The sequence below is a fragment of the Oncorhynchus tshawytscha genome, linkage group LG27 (assembly GCF_018296145.1).
Source record: "Oncorhynchus tshawytscha isolate Ot180627B linkage group LG27, Otsh_v2.0, whole genome shotgun sequence".
In the NCBI taxonomy this organism is placed as follows: Eukaryota; Metazoa; Chordata; class Actinopteri; order Salmoniformes; family Salmonidae; genus Oncorhynchus; species Oncorhynchus tshawytscha.
Genome location: NC_056455.1, coordinates 2549744 through 2569634, shown reverse-complemented (window position 1 = coordinate 2569634; position 19891 = coordinate 2549744). Strand labels below are relative to the sequence as shown.

The following is a 19891-nucleotide window of genomic DNA, read 5'->3' as shown; positions in this document are numbered from 1 at the left end:
AGTGCACAAAACATTATGAACACCGGCTCTTTCCATGACACAGACTGAAGAGGTGAATCCAGTTGAATTATGATCCCTTATTGATGTCACTTGTTAAAATGAAGAGGAGACGGGTTAAAGAATGATTTTAAAGCCTTGAGACATGGATTGTGTAGGTGTGCCATTCAGAGGGTGAATGGGCAAGACAAAATATTTAAATGCCTTCGAACGGGGTATGGTAATAGGTGCCAGACGTGCTGGTTTGTGTCAAGAACTGCAACACTGCTGGGTTTTTCATGCTCAAGTTTCCCGTGTGTATCAACAATGGTCCACCATCCAAAGGACATCCAGCCAACTTGACAACTTTGGGAAGCATCTCTGTGGAACGCTATCGACACCTTTTTAGAGTCCATGCCTCGACGAATTGAGGGCAAAAGGGGGATGTGCAACTCAATATTAGGAAGGTGTTCTTAATGTTTTGTCACTCAGTGGTATGATAGAGAGCTATAATGTAATTGTAGAAAAGAGCCTCTGCATGTTGTTTGTGTCAAAGTGTAGACCTTTTTGAAGACGGACAATTCTAAGGAAGAAACTCTCCACTTGATTGCGTCTACCTCAGCCTTTAATAATTGAAGCAGAAAAGGTGGCCTGTTCCGGTTAGTAGTCAAAGGGCACATAACTCAACATCCTCCCCCTCGTCTGTCTCTCTATGGTCACACAGATTATAACTCCACAGCCTCCACCTTCTCCATTTTCCTGGGCTCTGTTCCCTCCGGCCAGTGGAAAGCCTCTTGTTTCATCCCCCTTCCTTCCACCTTTCCTTAGCTCCTTCAAATTCAAACTTTCCAGCCACCTTCCCCTCCTTCCTGTGCTCCCTCCTTTCCCTCAACAAGTGAGTAGCCAAGGAGAGATGTGTGGGAGAGATATCATACATTCCACGGTTGAATATTCTACCATGACTCATTTCAACCTGAAGAAAATGAGCGTGGGAGCGAGAAAGGGGCACCATAACATCAGAGTATGTATCCAAACTGGATGAGTAATAGGACTGAAATATAGGAGTTTAATGATAAATTTCCCCCAAAATAACATTTACAAGAGACCACTACACCGCAAACCAGGGATACTTGGATAACACGCAGTTGTGCACAGATATGCTGCGGAGTGAGGTTGCAAAGCTAACTCTGTCCCAGTAACTTGTAAATGTCTAACATTCCGAGTTCTCTTGACAAATCCTAAAGTAGCCATGGACAAGAGTCCACTTTATTCATGTACAAAGTCAGGATGTTATGTTATCAATATGACTTGGGCAGTGATTTATCCATGATTGATAGAGCAGTCCGGCGTTAGTATTGCAGGAAGGAGATATCTTCTCTGAGAGGGATGGATGATGGTCACTGTTGGGTCCTAAGAGGGCTGAGGAACCGGGTTCACTGCTGAAAGAGGAGATCTATTCACTTCTTCAACTACTACACCAAGTATTCAAAAAGGTAATCTCTCAGAAACAGAATACCTAAACAAATGACACAAGATGTTTGTTCTGGGATAACCGAGATTAACAAATACATTATGGTGTACGGACACTGGACAGGTTATACTATGTAGTAAGATAGTGCTTTAATGTTTAACTTTGGGGGTACTTGAAGACCGAATATGAAAGACACTCTCTCAAGGCCAAGGAGCACCAGTCAAAAGTTAGAATAATCACAAGAAAAGTGAGGGTGTGAACGAGCCGGAGACTGATCTACAATCAGTGAACACTCACCCACTCCGGCAAGGTCCACTGTCTCGGCACAGCCGAGGAAGCGTGCCACGTGTGCTGAACAGGAGGTAGGTGAGTTCTGGTTCTCTAGTAAGCAGCGTTCAAACTCTGTGAACTCTTTTGAACAGTCTGTCCGGATCTTCTGGATCACAGGGCTGCAGAAACATTGATCAAGAAGATCTTGAAGAAAACTTAAACAATCCTACACTTCACATCAGCACTGTACAGTACTCACTGGTTTGACTTCTTGCGTCTGAATTATTTTCACATCAACAGTTCTTTACAGTAACCCAACCTAGACCCTCGAAGAACAAGCAGCAGCACAGTGGAAGGAATAGGGCCTGGGCCTAGAAGGAGAACCTGTGCAAAGCCTGTGGTCTAGCGTTAACGCTCCTGGCTAGTCACATATACTGTTCCCCACTGGAGACCAGGGTTCATTCCCCACGTCCACCTTACTGTTCTCCTACTTGCCTGTTTTTCCCCTGTTTCCAACTGTCAAAATAGGAGTAAACCTAGAGAGGAACCAGACTCAGAGAGGGGGCCCACTTTGCTCTGTATCGGGTTTACATATGACCATCTTGGCCAGTCAGTTATAGCCAGTCTGTTTGCTGCTATCATTCTACTCCTTAACATGCAAAACAATGACACAGAGTACAAGGAGTTTAAAGTTAGGTTATGGATTTTAGGCTATTTAGCTAAGACAGTTATACATGCGCAACTGATAGTCAGGGACAACGGCTTATTCCTTACTGTGAAGAGGTACACTGTGCCACCTTCATCTTTAGCTCTTGACAGTGCTGTTGCCATGTTGACGGGTGAGCGGCCACACACTGCCCATAGCTCTCCATCTCCTTATGGCAATACTTGGTGGTGATATCCATGGCAACCTGCCTGAAGGATGACACAGACATGCAGAACAGTTTCTGTGATATGCATAGACAATTACAGTGATGTCCAATCATGGACTGTGTGTCCTCTTCTGTGACAATGACAATTGTGGAAGGAATGAAAAACAAAATTGCCCACTAAGCCTTTGTATATTGTAAAAAAAGAATTGTCGGAGTAGAAGTCCTTGTGCATATCAGGTAAAATAACTCAGATAAATTAGCTAAATAGGACAAATTAATGTTAGCTTGCGGCTCTACGTCTTACAGGAACGCGCTCACCGGGCAAGCACACGCACTGTCATGGATGCAAGGTCCGATCCCTTCTGAAACCAGTGTAATGAAACAGGTAGGGAGCAGGTCTGGAACCCTCGACCTTCTAGCCCGAGGTCCTGTGCGCTATCGACTGTGCCGCAGAGTCGATTTCCGCGCGTATAAACTCACGGTCGTTACAATATATATATAAAAACAAATAATAAATATACAAAAAAATATATATATATATATATATATACACACACACACACATTTCATTTAAAAAATATATATATATATACACACACAGTGGGGCAAAAAAGTATTTAGACGGACACCAATTGTGCAAGTTCTCCCACTTAAATAGATGAGAAAGGCGTGTAATTTTCATCATAGGTACACTTCAACTATGACAGACAAAATGAGAGAAAAAAATCCAGAAAATCGCATTGTAGGATTTTTAATGAATTCATTTGCAAATTATGGTGGAAAATAAGTATTTGGTCAATAACAAAAGTTTCTCAATACTTTGTTATATACCCTTTGTTGGCAATGACAGAGGTCAAACGTTTTCTGTAAGTCTTCACAAGGTTTTCACACACTGTTGCTGGTATTTTGGCCCATTCCTCCATGCAGATCTCCTCTAGAGCAGTGATGTTTTGGGGCTGTTGCTGGGCAACACGGACTTTCAACTCCCTCCAAAGATTTTCTATGGGGTTGAGATCTGGAGACTGGCTAGGCCACTCCAGGACCTTGAAATGCTTCGTACGAAGCCACTCCTTCGTTGCCCGGGCGGAGTGTTTGGGTTCATTGTCATGCTGAAAGACCCAGCCACGTTTCATCTTCAATGCCCTTGCTGATGGAAGGAGGTTTTCACTCAAAATCTCACGATACATGGCCCCATTCATTCTTTCCTTTACACGGATCAGTCGTCCTGGTCCCTGTGCAGAAAAACAGCCCCAAAGCATGATGTTTCCACCCCCATGCTTCACAGTAGGTGTGGTGTTCTTTGGATGCAACTCAGAATTCTTTGTCCTCCAAACACGACGAGTTGAGTTTTTACCAAAAAGTTATATTTTGGTTTCATCTGACCATATGACATTCTCCCAACCTTCTTCTGGATCATCCAAATGCTCTCTAGCAAACTTCAGACAGGCCTGGACATGTACTGGCTTAAGCAGGGGACACGTCTGGCACTGCAGGATTTGAGTCCCTGGCGGCGTAGTGTGTTACTGATGGTAGGCTTTGTTACTTTGGTCCCAGCTCTCTGCAGGTCATTCACTAGGCCCCCCCGTGTGGTTCTGGGATTTTTGCTCACCGTTCTTGTGATAATTTTGACCCCACGGGGTGAGATCTTGCGTGGAGCCCCAGATCGAGGGAGATTATCAGTGGTCTTGTATGTCTTCCATTTCCTAATAATTGCTCCCACAGTTGATTTCTTCAAACCAAGCTGCTTACCTGTTGCAGATTCAGTCTTCCCAGCCTGGTGCAGGTCTACAATTTTGTTTCTGGTGTCCTTTGACAGCTCTTTGGTCTTGGCCATAGTGGAGTTTGGAGTGTGACTGTTTGAGGTTGTGGACAGGTGTCTTTTATACTGATAACAAGTTCAAACATGTGCCACTAATACAAGTAACAAGTGGAGGACAGAGGAGCCTCTTAAAGAAGAAGTTACAGGTCTGTGAGAGCCAGAAATCTTGCTTGTTTGTAGGTGACCAAATATTTATTTTCCACCATAATTTGCAAATAAATTAATTAAAAATCCTACAATGTGATTTTCTGGATTTTTTTTCTAGTCATTTTTTCTGTCATAGTTGAAGTGTATAGATGATGAAAATTACAGGCCTCTCTCATATTTTTAAGTGGGAGAACGTGCACAATTGGTGGCTGACTAAATACATTTTTGCATTTTTTTAATGTGAAATAATTATTTTATGAGTATCGCTAGCTGCAACAGAATACCGTCGTGGATACCATTTTGTTATGTCTATGTCCAATGTGAAGGAAGTTAGAGGTAGTTTCATGAGCCAATGCTAACTAGCTTTAGCGCAATGACTGGAAGTCTACAGGAATTGTTAGCATGCTAGCTGTTTTTATCACATGACTAGGGAAATAGATAAGTGGCTTCATTGCCAAAATCTCGAACTATCCCTTTAATATGGAGGAAAATACAATCATTGGAGCTAATTACATAATCTTTCTATATAGAACATTTTTAAGCAAGCCATCTAAGAAGTGGTCATTTTCAGAATGGAAAAGAGGTTTCAGTGTCAACTTAAATTACCAAACCAAGATAGAAAGCATGCAGAAAAAATATTGAACTAATATATATATATAGTTATCTACTTCCCCAGTCATGTGATCAAAAACAGCTAGCATGCTAACAATTCCTGTAGACTTCCAGTCATTGCGCTAAAGCTAGTGAGAAAGTTATTGTAGCTGACGTGGTCTGTTCATTTATTCTTTAGTTACGACTACTTTGAACATCTTTATTAACAGTTTTTAAGCTTTTTAAAAAGTTAACTAACACAAGTGCGTGTGACAGATAGGAGCAATAATAAACATTCTCTTGCGATCTTCAATTGGATCCTCTTTCCTAACCCGTTACGAAAAGTCAGATTTGACGATAATTTGACAAACTGTATGGATCCCTTCTAGCCGTGACCATGCAGAAGAGCATTTTTTTCCGGTTGCTTGTTCATTTTTATTTAGACATTTTTGGGAAGTACATACTGGCCGTAATGGTAGTAAACTAAGATTCTCATCGAAACTCCATATTTCGTAATCAACGAACGTATCTTGACATTATAATTGTAGTTTGAATTTGAGCTATCTGGACGTTAATGTCTCTAACGCATAGATACTGGTCAAGTCACAACTGTATTTTATTGGTGTAAATGAGTACAGTTTACAAAGTAGATTTACTCAAATAGATAGCTATGAAACTGAGTTAAATGCATAACGTTGACGACACTTACATGTTTGTGGTGGAGGTAGTTTGAAGGCTTGTTTAGAAAGAAAGTAAAAAGAGAATCAAGGTTATAAAATATGTTCACAGCCATAGAGAATATCTACCGCATACACCCTCCTCTATTTCGACTGGTCGAAACACGTTGCATACTGCCGTTGTTCTATACCATTGGTCCTGGGTTGTTGTCAATTCCAGATTTTACATCGATTTCTTAAAGGAGAAACAACCGATTGTCCTTTGATATTTTAACCTGTATTTTGTTAACCCCTGCTTTTAAAATGTTCCTTTTAATATGCACTCGATTGAGGATATTTGATGTCAAACAAATGTGTTCAAATCGGCAGGAAGTAACCATACGAGAGCAAAAATGACGTTTCCTTACGTGGTTGCGTACACGGAAGCAGCTGTGTGAGAATGAGCCGATTCAGAAACTGGACCTGACACCGACTAAAACAACTGGATTGTGTGAAACTGCCTTACCACCGACACTAATAGCTAGGGGGAGGTGGAGGATAGAGGGTGCCCGGAGAGAGAGGGACAAAAACGAACGCGACTAAGAAACGGGAATATGGTTGGGGAGGACGGGAATAAGGGGCCGGGGAACCAGCAAAAGGCCCCCTCAATGAACAGCCAGCATGACAGCGCCGAGACTGACGACGAGAATGTTAGCTCAGTGTCGCTGTACCGGCGCAGGCCCCGGATATTCCACGGCACGGTTCTACCTTTTTTAGCCGTGCTGTACCCTGGCTGGTTGTACGTGTGGCTCGGAGTGTACGGTACTTCCGAGTACCCAGAAGCAGGCCTACTTGCTCTCGCTGCCATCGGGATCGCGCACGTCCTCACAGCGCTCTCCGGTTATTGGTCCGTGCACGCGCACTGTTGGCTCACCTGCTCCAAGGTAAAGTGGATGGATCATCTGCAGTTGTTTTGGAATTAGGTGTTGGAGATTGAACTAACACTGCCCAACATAACTGGTGATCACTCTAGTGAGTACACAAGGACATTTTGAAATGATGTGTAATAGAGTTGTGCCCTTGTCCAGAAAGTTTTGACCTGATTATAAGGCTGTGTCTGTCAGAGTATGTGAATTGCTCACATGCTGTGAATCGATGTGTATAAACAGGAGCCAGACCCACACAAGGCCACCCTGGCTAAGGTTATACCCACCCCCAACAACGGTTCTGCTGAGCTGGTACAACTGCAGAGAGACAGGGTGAGTTTGCCTTGTTCCCCTGGCCTACACCTTGTTTACTTAACCCATGGTTGTGTTCAATGGGGAGAAAACGTTTGTAACTGTTGCAAAACGTTTTGCTGCGGTGTGCTGTGCTGAACATGACCCAGGTACACTGGTTGAAACTTGTGGGCAATGCATGGTGTCAGAATGGTCCTCTTAACATCTCTATGCTAGTCAGTTATACTGCTTTTTGGATGGCACATTTTTGTGTGTGTGTGTTTTAACTCATGTACACGCTTGCTCTCTTTCTATATCTCTCTCTCTCTCCTGCTCTCTCCTCAGGATGAGAACGGCGAGGGAATCCTTTCCTTTGAGTTCCAGAAGATCTGCTACATCTTTGACAGCAAGGAGAGGAAGTGTTTCCTCCCCGTGTCGTTCCCCATCAGACAGCCAATGGGCTTCTTCCAGGCCTGGCGAGGCTACCAGGAGGAGACAGACCTGCATTCCGCCGAGAAGCGCTATGGGACCAACCGCGCTGAGATGGTGGTGCCGGACTTCCTGGAACTCTTCAGGGAGAGAGCCACCGCTCCCTTCTTCGTCTTCCAGGTGTGTGTGAGCGTGCTTGCGTATTTGCGTGTTGTTTTGTCTAGTAATATGACACGTAGTAAAATCACTCAAGTCTCTTTCACTTTCTATATTGATCTCTTTAAGGGCATATGGGATAGTATTGACTCAATAATAATACCCTTTCAGTACTATCGTGCTAACCTGAACCGTACTGCACAAGCTCAGATATTTTCTTTTCACATGATCCTTTCCAGTACAGTTCTAGCAACTATGGTGGATGCCGATGCGTCAACCAGGCCAGCAAAGTACCGCTCAACAGGTGTACAGATGGACGCTCGCTCTCTCTCTCTCCTCTCCTCAGGTGTTCTGTGTTGGTCTGTGGTGTCTGGATGAGTACTGGTACTACAGTGTGTTCACTCTCTTCATGCTGGTAGCCTTCGAAGCCTCTCTGGTACAACAGCAAATGAGGAACATGTCTGAGATACGACGCATGGGGAACAAACCCTACATGATCCAGGTGAACTACAGTATCTTTATCGGAAATTATCATGTCGTTTGATATTTGATGATATGATACATGCACAGGTGCCTGTTCTTCTTGCTCAAGTGCAGATCAACAAGTTCTCACCAGAGCCTTGTTATTCTAGAGTTGTAGAACGAAGGCCCTGACTCCCATTATATACTAGCATCAGACTCATTTACCCAGGAGTTCCTAAGCTTTTTTGGGCTGAGACCCAATTTTGGTAAACTTTTTTTGCATGATGTAATGATGTAATCAACAGCCAATATTTACTTTTTTATTTGGGTCTATGGCAAATAAGTCTGGCAGTATTTCAATCTGAGAGAAGTATGGTTTGAAGTGATTGAAATGCATCAGAAGATCATCAGCCAATAATTGTGTATGATCTCTGTAGAAAAGAACACCATCATTGCTTTCAATTATGATCATCTTTTCCCCCAGAATATCCCCCCCAGTCTGATTTGGTGGCTGGTTCTGTCCACTCGGTTCTAACGAGTCATGCTTTTGTGCGTGGTAGAGGGAAATAGAAGACACATACTTGTTCCTGAGAGTCTTAGCTTGCAGGTCATAATAGCGTATAGCCCATATCGTTCACAAGTTAGAGCCACAATTGGGGGAAAGGGGGATACCGAGTCAGTTGTAAAACTGAATGCATTCAACTGAAATGTGTCTTCTGCATTTAACCCAACCCCTCTGAATCAGAGAGGTGTGCGCGGCTGCCTAAATCCCATCCACGTCATTGGCGGCCGGGGAACAGTGGGTTAACTGCCTTGATCAGGGGCAGAACGACAGATTTTTACCTTGTCAGCTCGGGGATTCGATCCAGCAACCTTTCAGTTATAGCCTTTCGGTTACTGGCCCAACACTCCTACCCACCAGGCTACCTGCCGCCCATGTAGGAGTCTTTCGATCCCTAGTTTGGGAAATACTGAATTAACCAAATTATCGATTTGATCTGGATTCATATTGATCTGTCCGTGTCGTGTTCAGTAGGGCACACTGTGTAAAATGTTTTGAAACGGAAATGAACGTATTTGTGTGTTCTTATTATTGAACAAGTGTAGCTAGTACCTCCCTGTTTTACTCTGTGTCAAAACATTTTCTCCCTACTGAACAGGCCCCTGATATTTACACTTTTGTGCCCATGTTTCCCAACAGGTTTACCGCAACAGGAAGTGGAGGCCTGTGTCCAGTGATGAACTAGTCCCCGGGGACATCGTCTCAATAGGTAAAGTTCCATTGCTTGGAAGGCAGCCACGATTCTTCCTTTATTTAAAGGGGGAGATCAAGCTGATCCTAATTGTTATAGACCTATTTCTATTTTGCCCTGTATATCAAAAGTGTTGTAAAAACTTGTCAATAATTAACTGACTGGCTTTCTTGATGTCTATAGTATTCTCTCAGGTATACAATCTGGTTTCCGCTCAGGTTATAGATGTGTCACTGCAACCTTAAAGGTCCTCAATGATGTCACCATTGCCCTTGATTCTAAGCAATGTTGTGCTGCTTTTTCTATTGACTTGGCCAAAGCTTTTGATACAGTAGACCATTCCATTCTTGTGGGCCGGCTAAGGAGTATTGGTGTCTCTGAGGTAGGGATGGGCGATATGGCCTAAAAGTAATATCTCTATTTTTTTTTAGAGGTGTGGACGATTCACGATATATATCTCGATTTCTTGTTTTTCTCTAAACAAATTAAAAAAGGCCAAGACATAATTCTTAACTGAATTTTCTTTATTAAAATAAAAAAATATACAAGGCCTCAAGGCCTATTTGTGCAAAACAAATGAACAACACACACACACACTTCTATTCTATTGTTTAGGAATGTTTGACCACTAGCTGTTTGAATATGTCATTTATATAATCATTTTGATTGAAATGTATTAATTTAGTTAATTTGTTGTTATAATTAAAACAGTAAAGATTTGGAACCATATCTTTCGCTATTTAATACTTCACTGCATCCGTGATCTCCTTCCACCTCAAACTTTTCTTGTCATAAGGGATTATGTTTGAAAAGGATGCGGCTATGGTAGTTTGTCTTTTTAGCAGACATTTTCGGAATCGGGTGACTGGAATCGGCATTGCGTAGTCTCACGCAGTCCTTCCATTCCACCGCATGTTTCAGTTGCAGGTGATGGAAGGGGTTGGTTGTACTGCTGCTTTTCGTAGCAATTGTCTTTCGACACATTTTGCACAGGACATTCGTTTGCTGAACATCATACCTCTTGAACCCGAACCACTTCCATATTACTGAAAAAACATTGCTGCCCTTTTTGGGGATGATTTTTATCCTCATGAGAGGCTAAGCTCACTTCCTCACTTTCCATCTTGGTGGAACGCCGCTACACTTCTCTGGCGTGGTTACAATTTGTTGTAACGTGTTGTCACGCAATTTGGACATGATTCGTCATTGGGCTGACAGAGAAAAGACAGTGAGATGCTGCATTTGTAAAACATTATAACAGAACCTTGATTCTTGCGAGACAGGCATTTTCCATATCGTGTTGAATATATTGAAAAAACTCTATATATTGCCCAGCACTACTCTGAGTGGTATTTGGCCTGGTTTGCTAACTACCTCTCTCAAAGAATGCAGTGTACAATGTCAGAACATTTGCTGTCTCAGCTACTGCCTGTCACCAAGGGTGTATGTACCCCAAGGCTCGATCCTAGGCCCCACGCTCTTCTCAATTTACATCAACAAAATAGCTCAGGCAGTAGGAAGCTCTCTTATCCATTTTATATGCAGATGATACAGTCTTCTATTCAGCTGGCCCCTCCCCAGATTTTGTGTTAAATGCTCCACATCAAGCCCATTAACCCTGTTCTGAACACCTCCAAAACAATGGTCATATGGTTTGGTAAGAAGAATGCCCCTCTCTCTTCAGGTGTGATTACTACATCTGAGGGTTTAGAGCTTGAGGTAGTCACCTCATACAAGTACTTGGGAGTATGGCCAAACAGTACACTGTCCTTCTCTCAGCACATATCAAAGCTGCAGGCAAAAGTTAAATCTAGACTTGGTTTCCTCTATCGTAATCGCTCCTCTTTCACCCCAGCTGCCAAACTAACCCCGATTCAGATGACCATCCTACCCATGCTAGATTACAGAGTTTATAGATCGTAATTTATAGATCGGCAGGTAAGGTTGCTCTCGAGCGGCTAGATGTTCTTTACCATTCAGCCACCAGATTTGCTATCAATGCTCCTTATAGGACACATCACTGCGCTCTATACTCTTCTGTAAACTGGGCATCTCTGTATAGCCGTCGCAACCCACTGGTTGATGCTTATTTATAAAACCCTCTTAAGCCTCACTCCCTCCTATCTGAGATATCTACTGCAGCCCTCATCCTCCACATACAACACCCATTCTTCTAGTCACATTCTGTTAAAGGTCCCCAAAGCACACACATCACTGGGTCTCTCGTCGTTTCTGTTCGCTGCAGCTAGCATCTGGAATGAGCTGCAACAAACACTCAAACTGGACAGTTTCATCTCTTCATTCAAAGACTCAATCATGGACACTCTTAATAATGACAGTTGCGGCTGCTTTGCGTGATGTATTTTTGTCTCTACCTTCTCGCCCTTTGTGCTGTTGTCTGTGCCCAATGATGTTTGTACGATGTTTTGTGCTGCTGCCATGTTGTTGTCATGTTGTGTTGTCATGTGCTGCTGCCATGCTATGTTGTCGTCTTAGGTCTCTCTTGTCATGATGTGTGTTTTGTCCTGTATTTAATTTCTTTTTCTTTTTAATCCCAGCCCCCGTCCCCGCAGGAGGCCTTTTGGTAGGCCGTCATTGTAAATAAGAATTTGTTCTTAACTGACTTGCCTAGTTAAAGGTTGTGTGTGTGTGTGTGTGTGTGTGTGTGTGTGTGTGTGTGTGTGTGTGTGTGTGTGTGTGTGTGTGTGTGTATATATATGTTTAGATATATATATCTTTAATTTTAAAAAAGCAGAACGGAGCTTCTTCAGGAAAAATAAAATATATACTTAGTGTTTAATATGATTAAAACAGTTACAGAGGTTCAAAGTGTGAGGAAAGGTTTGTATATGTGTGTGTGTGTATATATGTTTTCTTTTAAAGTCTGTTAACCTTTCCCGTTCCAGAGTATTTCCTCCATCTAGAACCTGGCTCTTTCTCAAATCATCTTTCCTTAATTTCACACATCTTATGTCCTCGCCTCCTTATTAAAATGCATTGGAGAAAAAGGGGAGGAGAGGGACCTTGGACTTTGTCCTCGAATACTGTGGAGAAGGATGCGAGTAGATGAGATGTGAGGAATCGTGGAGAGACTAATTGAGATCGAGCCCCAGCCAGTTTGACACAGTGTGAGTATGACTTTGTCTTCCCCCCAGGATGCTCACACCAGTATAATTTAGTTCCGTATCTCCTTTGGAATAGCCTTCATTTCTCAGAACAAGAACAGACTGATGAGTTTTGGAAGAAAGATCTTTGTTTCTGGCCATTTTGAGCCTGTAAATGAACCCACAAATGCTGATGCTCCAGATTCCATAAAAAATCTGCCGTTTCCAGCTACAATAGTCATTTACAACATTAACAATGTCTACACTGTATTTCTGATCAATTTGGTGTTATTTTAATGGACAAAAAAAATATTTTCTTTAAAAAACAAGGACATTTTCTAAGTGACCCCAAACTTTTGAACAGTAGTGTATATATTTTTAAAAATGTTTTATATATATATTTTTTTTTTTACCCCTTTTTCTCCCCAATTTTGTGATATCCAGTTGATAGTTACAGTCTTGTCCCATCGCTGCAACTGTCCTACGGATATGGGAGAGGCGAAGGTCGAGAGCCATGCGTCCTCCAAAAACACGACCCTGCCAAGCCGCACTGCTTCTTGACACACTGCTCGCTTAACCTGGAAGCCAGCCGCACCAATGTGTCGGAGGAAACACCATCCAGCTGGCGACCGAAGTCAGCTTGCAGGTGCCCGGCCCACCCCAAGGAGTCTCTATTGCGCGATGGGATAATGAAATCCCGGCCGGCCAATTGTGTGCCACCTCATGTGTCTCCCGGGCACGGCCGGCTGTGACACAGCCTGTGATCGAACCCGGGTCTGTAGTGATGCCCCAAGCACTGTGATGCATTGCCTTAGCCCACTGCGCCACTCGGGAGGCCCCAACAATGCAGAGTTAAAGATGAGATACAAAATTGTAAAATATAAATGATGACGAGGAAGAAATACACAGCGAATAACGAGTAAAAATAACATGGCTATATATAGGGAGTAGAAAATAAAATGTATATATACAGGGAGTATCAGTATCCAGTTGATGTGCAGGGGTACTAGGTAATTGAGGTAGCCATGTACTGTACATATACAGTGCATTTGGAAAGTATTCAGACCTGAACTCAATTTCGAGTCTCATAGCAAAGGGTCTGAATAGTTATGTAAATAAGCTATTTCTGTAGTAAACCTAGTAAACCTAGTAAAACTCACGGATGATTAGTAAAGCTTAAACCAAGTTCATTCAACGGCATAAGACAAAGACATGGTTCCACCAGTGGTAGTATTAATACCCCAACCACTTAATACTACCACTCGTCCTTTTCTCGAAATATGACATCGTTGTTGCTAGGCAGGAAAGTATGTGATGCGGGCCATAAACTGTTCATTCTCCCTTAATGTGACCTGATCTGACCTCTGCCACCTTCCACTAAACTACATCTCTCCATCCTTATAAGTGCCTGCCACGTGATTGCACTTCCTTTACTCAATACATTCCAAGCTTACAGGTAACCATTCACTTCTGGTGTGGAAACTATTTTCAATATTTCAATAGGATACCTGATAATTAACAATATTTCAAGTTTGTAGTCAGAACTCATCAGTGGTGTTGATGAGGATTTTTATTAGTACATTTTAGAAGAAGTCTAATGTAACAAAATGTGGAAAAGGGTAAGGGGTCTGAATACTTTCCGAATGCATTGTAGGTAGGGGTAAAGTGACTAGGCAACAAGATAGATAATTGACAGTAGTAGTAGCAGCAGCATACACTAGTAGCAGCAGCATACACTACCGGTCAAAAGTTTTAGAACACCTACTCATTTAAGCGTTTTTCTTTATTTTTACTATTTTCTACAGTGTAGAATAACAGTGAAGACATCAAAACTATGAAATAACACAAATGGAATCATGTATTAACACGAAGTGTTAAACAAATATATTTGAGATTCTTCAAATTGCCACCCTTTGCCTTGATTACAGCTTTGCACACTCTTGGTATTCTCTCAACCAGCTTCATGAGGTAGTCACCTGGAATGCATTTCAATTAACAGGTGTGCCTTGTTAATTTGTGGAATTTCTTAATGCTTTTGAGCCAATCAGTTGTGTTGTGACAAGGTAGGAGTGGTATACAGTGAGGGGGAAAAAAGTATTTGATCCCCTGCTGATTTTGTACGTTTGCCCACTGACAAAGAAATTATCAGTCTATAATTTTAATGGTAGGTTTATTTGAACAGTGAGAGACAGAATAACAACAAAAATATCCAGAAAAACACGTGTCAACATTTTTATAAATTGATTAGCATTTTAATGAGGGAAATAAGTATTTGACCCCCTCTCAATCAGAAAGATTTCTGGATCCCAGGTGTCTTTCATACAGGTAACGAGCTGAGATTAGGAGCACACTCTTAAAGGCAGTGCTCCTAATCTCAGTTTCTTACCTGTATAAAAGACACCTGTCCACAGAAGCAATCCACCATGGCCCACCATGGCCAAGACCAAAGAGCTCTCCAAGGATGTCAGGGACAAGATTGTAGCTCTACACAAGGCTGGAATGGGCTACAAGACCATTGCCAAGCATCTTGGTGAGAAGGTGACAACAGTTGGTGCGATTATTCGCAAATGGAAGAAACACAAAAGAACTGTCAATCTCCCTCGGCCTGGGGCTCCATGCAAAATCTCACCTTGTGGAGTTGCAATGATCATGAGAACGGTGAGGAATCAGCCCAGAACGACACAGGATCTCAAGGCAGCTGGGACCATAGTCACCAAGAAAACAATTGGTAACACACTACGCCGTGAAGGACTGAAATCCTGCAGCGCCCGCAAGGTCCCCCTGCTCAGGAAAGCACATATACATGCCCGTCTGAAGTTTGCCAATGAACATCTGAATGATTCAGAGGACAACTGGGTGAAAGTATTGTGGTCAGATGAGACCAAAATGGAGTTCTTTGGCATCAACTCAACTTGCCGTGTTTGGAGGAGGAGGAATGCTGCCTATGACCCCAAGAAACCATCCCCACCGTCAAACATGGAGGTGGAAACATTATGCTTTGTGCGTGTTCTTCTGCTAAGGGGACAGGACAACTTCACCGCATCAAAGGGACGATGGACGGGGCCATGTACCGTCAAATCTTGGGTGAAAACCTCCATCCCTCAGCCAGGGTATTGAAAATGGGTCGCGGATGGGTATTCCAGCATGACAATGACCCAAAACACATGGCCAAGGCAACAAAGGAGTGGCTCAAGAAGAAGCACATTAAGGTCCTGGAGTGGTCTAGCCAGTCTCCAGACCTTAATCCCATAGAAAATCTGTGGAGGGAGCTGAAGGTTCGAGTTGCCAAACGTCAGCCTCGAAACCGTAATGACTTGGAGAAGATCTGCAAAGAGGAGTGGGACAAAATCCCTCCTAAGATGAGGGCAAACCTGGTGGCCAATTACAAGAAACATCTGACCTCTGTGATTGCCAACAAGGGTTTTGCCACCAAGTACTAAGTCATGTTTTGCAGAGGGGTCAAATACTAATTTCCCTCATTAAAATGCAAATCAATTTATAACATTTTTGATAACATTTTTTGACATGCGTTTTTTTGTTGATATTCTGTCTCTCACTGTTCAAATAAACCTACCAATAAAATAACAGACTGATTATTTCTTTGTCAGTGGGCAAACGTACAAAATCAGCAGGGGATCAAATACTTTTTTCCCTCACTGTACAGAAGATAGCCCTATACCGCCGCAGGGAAGGAAGACCCATAGTTACTCTGCTGCAGAGGATAAGTTCATTAGAGTTACCAGCCTCAGAAATTGCAGCCCAAGGAAATGCTTCAGAGTTCAAGTAACAGACATATCTCAACATCAATTCTTCAGAGGAGACTGTGAATCAGGCCTTCATGGTTGAATTGCTTCAAAGAAACCACTACTGAAGGACACCAATAAGAAAAAGAGACTTGCTTGGGCCAAGAAACATGAGCAATGGATATTAGACTGGTGGAAATTTGTCCTTTGGTCTAGAGTCCAAATTGGAGATTTTTGGTTTCAACCCCCGTGTCTTTGTGATACGCGGTGTGGGTGAACGGATGATCTCCGCTTGTGTATTTCCCCCACCGTAAAGCATGGAGGAGGAGGTGTGTGGTGCTTTGCTGGTGACACTGTCATTGATTTATTTAGAATTCAAGGCACCCTTAACCAGCATGGCTACCACCGCATTCTGCAGCGATATACCATACCATCTGATTTGCGCTTAGTGGGACTATCATTTGTTTTTCAACAAGACAATGACCCAACACACCTCTAGGCTGTGTAAGGTCTATTTGACCAAAAAGGAGAGTGATGGAGTGCTGCATGAGATGACCTGGCCTCCACAATCCCCTTACCTCAACCCAATTGAGATGGTTGGGATGAGTCGGACCGCAGGGAAGGAAAAGCAGCCAACAAGTGCTCAGCATATGTGGGAACTCCAAGACTGTTGGAAAAGCATTCCAGGTGAAGCTGGTTGAGAGAATGCCAAGAGTGTGCAAAGCTGTCATCAATGCAAAGGGTGGCTATTTGAAGAATCTCAAAAACAAATCAAAATATATTTTATATAACACTTTTTTTGGTTACTACATGATTCCATATGTGTTATTTCATAGTTTTGATGTCTTCACTATTATTCTACAATGTAGAAAATAGTCAAAATAAAGAAAAACCCTCGAATAAGTAAGTGTTCTTAAACTTTTGACCGGTAGTGTATGTGGTGAGTTTGAAAGTGTGTGTAATGTGTGTTTGGGCATATGTTGTGTTGGTGTAAGTATGTGTGAGTGTGTGGGTAGAGTCCAGTGTATGTGCATAGTCAGTGCAAGAGTTAGTGCAAAAAAGGGTCAATGCAGGTAGTCCGGGTAGCCATTTTGAATAGCTATTTAGCAGTCTTTTTTTATGGTTTTTATGGTCTTATGGTTTGAGAGTAGAAGCTTTTCAGGGCCCTGTTGGTTATAGACTGTGCGGTAGTAGAGAGAACAGTCTATGGCTTGATTCTTTGACAGTTTTGGGCTTTCCTCTGACACCGCTTGGTATAGAGGTCCTGGATGGCAGGGAGCCCGGCCCCAGTTATGTAATGGGGCATATGCACTACCTCTAGCGCCTTGCTGTCTGATGCCAAGCAGTTGCAATACCAAGCAGTGATGCAGCCAGTCAAGATGCTCTCGATGGTTTAGCTTTATAACTTTGTATTTATTTTGTATTTTATTTTATTTTTAAAAATGGTACCCCGTTTTCTCCCCAATTTCGTGGTATCAAATTGTTTAATAGCTACTATCTTGTCTCATCGCTACAACTCCCATACGGGCTCGGGAGAGACGAAGGTCATGCGTCCTCCGATACACAACCCAACCCAAGCACTGCTTCTGAACACAGCGCGGATCCAACCCGGAAGCCAGCTGCACCAATGTGTCGGGGGAAACACCGTGCACCTGGCAACCTTGGTTAGCGCGCACTGCGCCCAGGCCGCGTCAGGAGTCGCTGGTGCGCGATGATTTGGCCCATGCCAAATCTTTTCAGCTCCTGAGGGGGAGGAGACGTTGTTGTGCCCTCTTCATGACTGTGTTGGTGTGTTTGGACCATGGTATATCCTTAATGATGTGGACACCGAGGAACTCTCAACCCGCTCTACTACAGCCCTGTCGATGTGAACGGGTGTGTGCTTGGTCCTCCGTTTCCTGTAGTCCACGATCAGCTCCTTTTGTCTTAATGACTTTGAGGGAGAACTTGTTGTCCTGGCACCACACTGCCAGGTCTCTGACCTCCTTGCTATAGGCTGTCTCATCGTCGTCGGTGATAAGGCATACCACCGTCGTGTCGTCTGGAAAACTTAATGTGTGAACAGTCAGTACATGAGGACACTAAGCATGCACCCCTGAGGGGCCCCCATGTTGAGGGTCAGCATGGCTGATGTGTTGTCGCCTACCCTCACCACTTGGCGGCGACCCGTCAGGAAGTCCAGGATCCAGTTGCAGAGGGAGGTGTTCAGTCCCAGGGACCTTAGCTTAGTGATGAGCTTTGAGGATACCATGGTGCTGAACGCTGAGCTGTAGTCAATGAACAGCATTCTTACGTTGGTTTGACACAGTATATATCTGTCTTTCTCTTCCCCCCAGGCCGCTCTCCCCAGGAGAACTTGGCTCCATGTGACGTGCTGCTGCTGAGAGGGCGCTGCATCGTGGACGAGGCCATGCTGACGGGAGAGTCAGTTCCTCAGATGAAGGTCAGACATACGGGAAGCCTGTCCTATACTAGACAACCATGTAAAACAATGCAGTCTATCTGGACAATATACAGTGCCTCCGGAAAGTATTCAGACTTTTTCCACATTTTGTTGCGTTACACAGCCTTATTCTAAAATGGATGTAAATTGTTTTTTTCCTCTTCAATCTACACACAATACCCCATAATGACAATGCAAAAACAGGCTTTTAGAAATGTTTTGCAAATTTATTAAAAGAAATACAATAAATATCACATTTACATAAGTATTCAGACCCATTACTCAGTACTTCAAGTATTCTTGGGTATGATGCTACATGCTTGGCACACCTGTATTTGTGGAGTTTCTCCCATTCTTCTTTGCTGATCCTCTCAAGCTCAGGTTGAATAGGCAGCGTTGCTGCACAGCTATTTTCAGGTCTCTCCAGAGATGTTCGATTGGGTTCAAGTCCGGGCTCTTGCTGGGCCACTCAACGACATTCAGGGACTTGTCTCGAAGCCACTCCTGCATTGTCTTGGCAGTGTGCTGAGGGTTGTTGTCCTGTTGGATGGTGAACCTTCGCCCCAGTCTGAGGTCTTGAGCGCTCCAGAGCGCTCTTCGTCAAGGATCTCTCTGTATTTTGTTTGCTCTGTTCATCTTTACCTCGATCCTGACTAGTCTCCCAGTCCCTGCTGCTGAAAAACATCCCCACAGCATGATGCTGCCACCACCATGCTTCACCGTAGGGATGGTGCCAGGTTTCCTCCAGACGTGACATTTGGCATTCAGGCCGAAGATTCAATCTTCGTTTCATCAGACCAGAGAATCTTGTTTCTCATGGTCTGAGAGTCTTAAGGTGCCTTTTAGCATACTCCAAGCATGCTGTCAAGTGCCTTTTACTGAGGAGTGGCTTCTGTCTGGTCACTCTACCATAAAGGCCTGATTGGTGGAGTGCTACAGAGATGGTTGTCCTTCTGGAAGATTCTCCCATCTCCACAGAGGAACTTTAGAGCTCTGTCAGTGACCATCCGGTTCTTGGCCACCTCCCTGACTAAGGCCCTTCTCCCCCGATTGCTCAGTTTGGCTGGCCGGTCAGCTCTTGGAAGAGTCCTGGTGGTTCCAAACTTCTTCTATTTAAGAAGGATGGAGGCCACTGTGTTCTTGGGGACCTTCAATGCTGCAGAAATGTTTTGGTACCCTTCCCCAGATCTGTGCCTTGACACAATCAGAGCTCTACGGACAATTCCTTCGACCTCATAGCTTGGTTTTTGCTCTGACATGCACTGTCAGTTGTGGGACCTTA

The 19891-nt window shown here is 43.4% G+C and overlaps 2 protein-coding genes across 5 annotated transcripts in view; one reads left to right on the top strand and one right to left on the bottom strand.

The window, feature by feature from the left end:
- Nucleotides 1-583: 583 nt before the first annotated feature.
- LOC112225867 (coiled-coil-helix-coiled-coil-helix domain-containing protein 5) lies at nt 584-6212 on the bottom strand. 2 transcript variants are annotated; one of them, XM_024389965.1, is made up of 4 exons: nt 5856-6212; nt 2492-2628; nt 1745-1896; nt 584-1412 (listed from the first exon to the last, which is right to left on the bottom strand). In XM_024389965.1, exons 1-4 carry the CDS (start codon nt 5937-5939, stop codon nt 1387-1389), a joined length of 399 nt encoding a protein of 132 aa, XP_024245733.1. In that variant the 5' UTR covers nt 5940-6212; the 3' UTR covers nt 584-1386. The 2 variants fall into 2 exon arrangements, with proteins under 2 accessions (XP_024245733.1, XP_024245732.1); XM_024389964.2 differs by having other exon boundaries at nt 584-1415; nt 5856-6209.
- A 1-nt stretch (nt 6213) lies between these two features.
- The window catches only part of LOC112225865 (endoplasmic reticulum transmembrane helix translocase), a 40238-nt gene continuing 26560 nt past the window's right edge, over nt 6214-19891 (top strand). The window contains exons 1-6 of one of the 3 annotated variants that reach the window (XM_024389960.2): nt 6214-6746; nt 6972-7061; nt 7365-7628; nt 7951-8106; nt 9268-9337; nt 18503-18609. In XM_024389960.2, coding sequence (XP_024245728.1) covers nt 6417-6746; nt 6972-7061; nt 7365-7628; nt 7951-8106; nt 9268-9337; nt 18503-18609 — 1017 coding nt within the window. In that variant the 5' untranslated portion in view covers nt 6214-6416. Of the gene's footprint in view, nt 6835-6971; nt 7062-7364; nt 7629-7950; nt 8107-9267; nt 9338-18502; nt 18610-19891 lie in introns of all 3 variants that reach the window. The other 2 variants (XM_024389961.2, XM_042307516.1) reach the window with 2 other exon arrangements.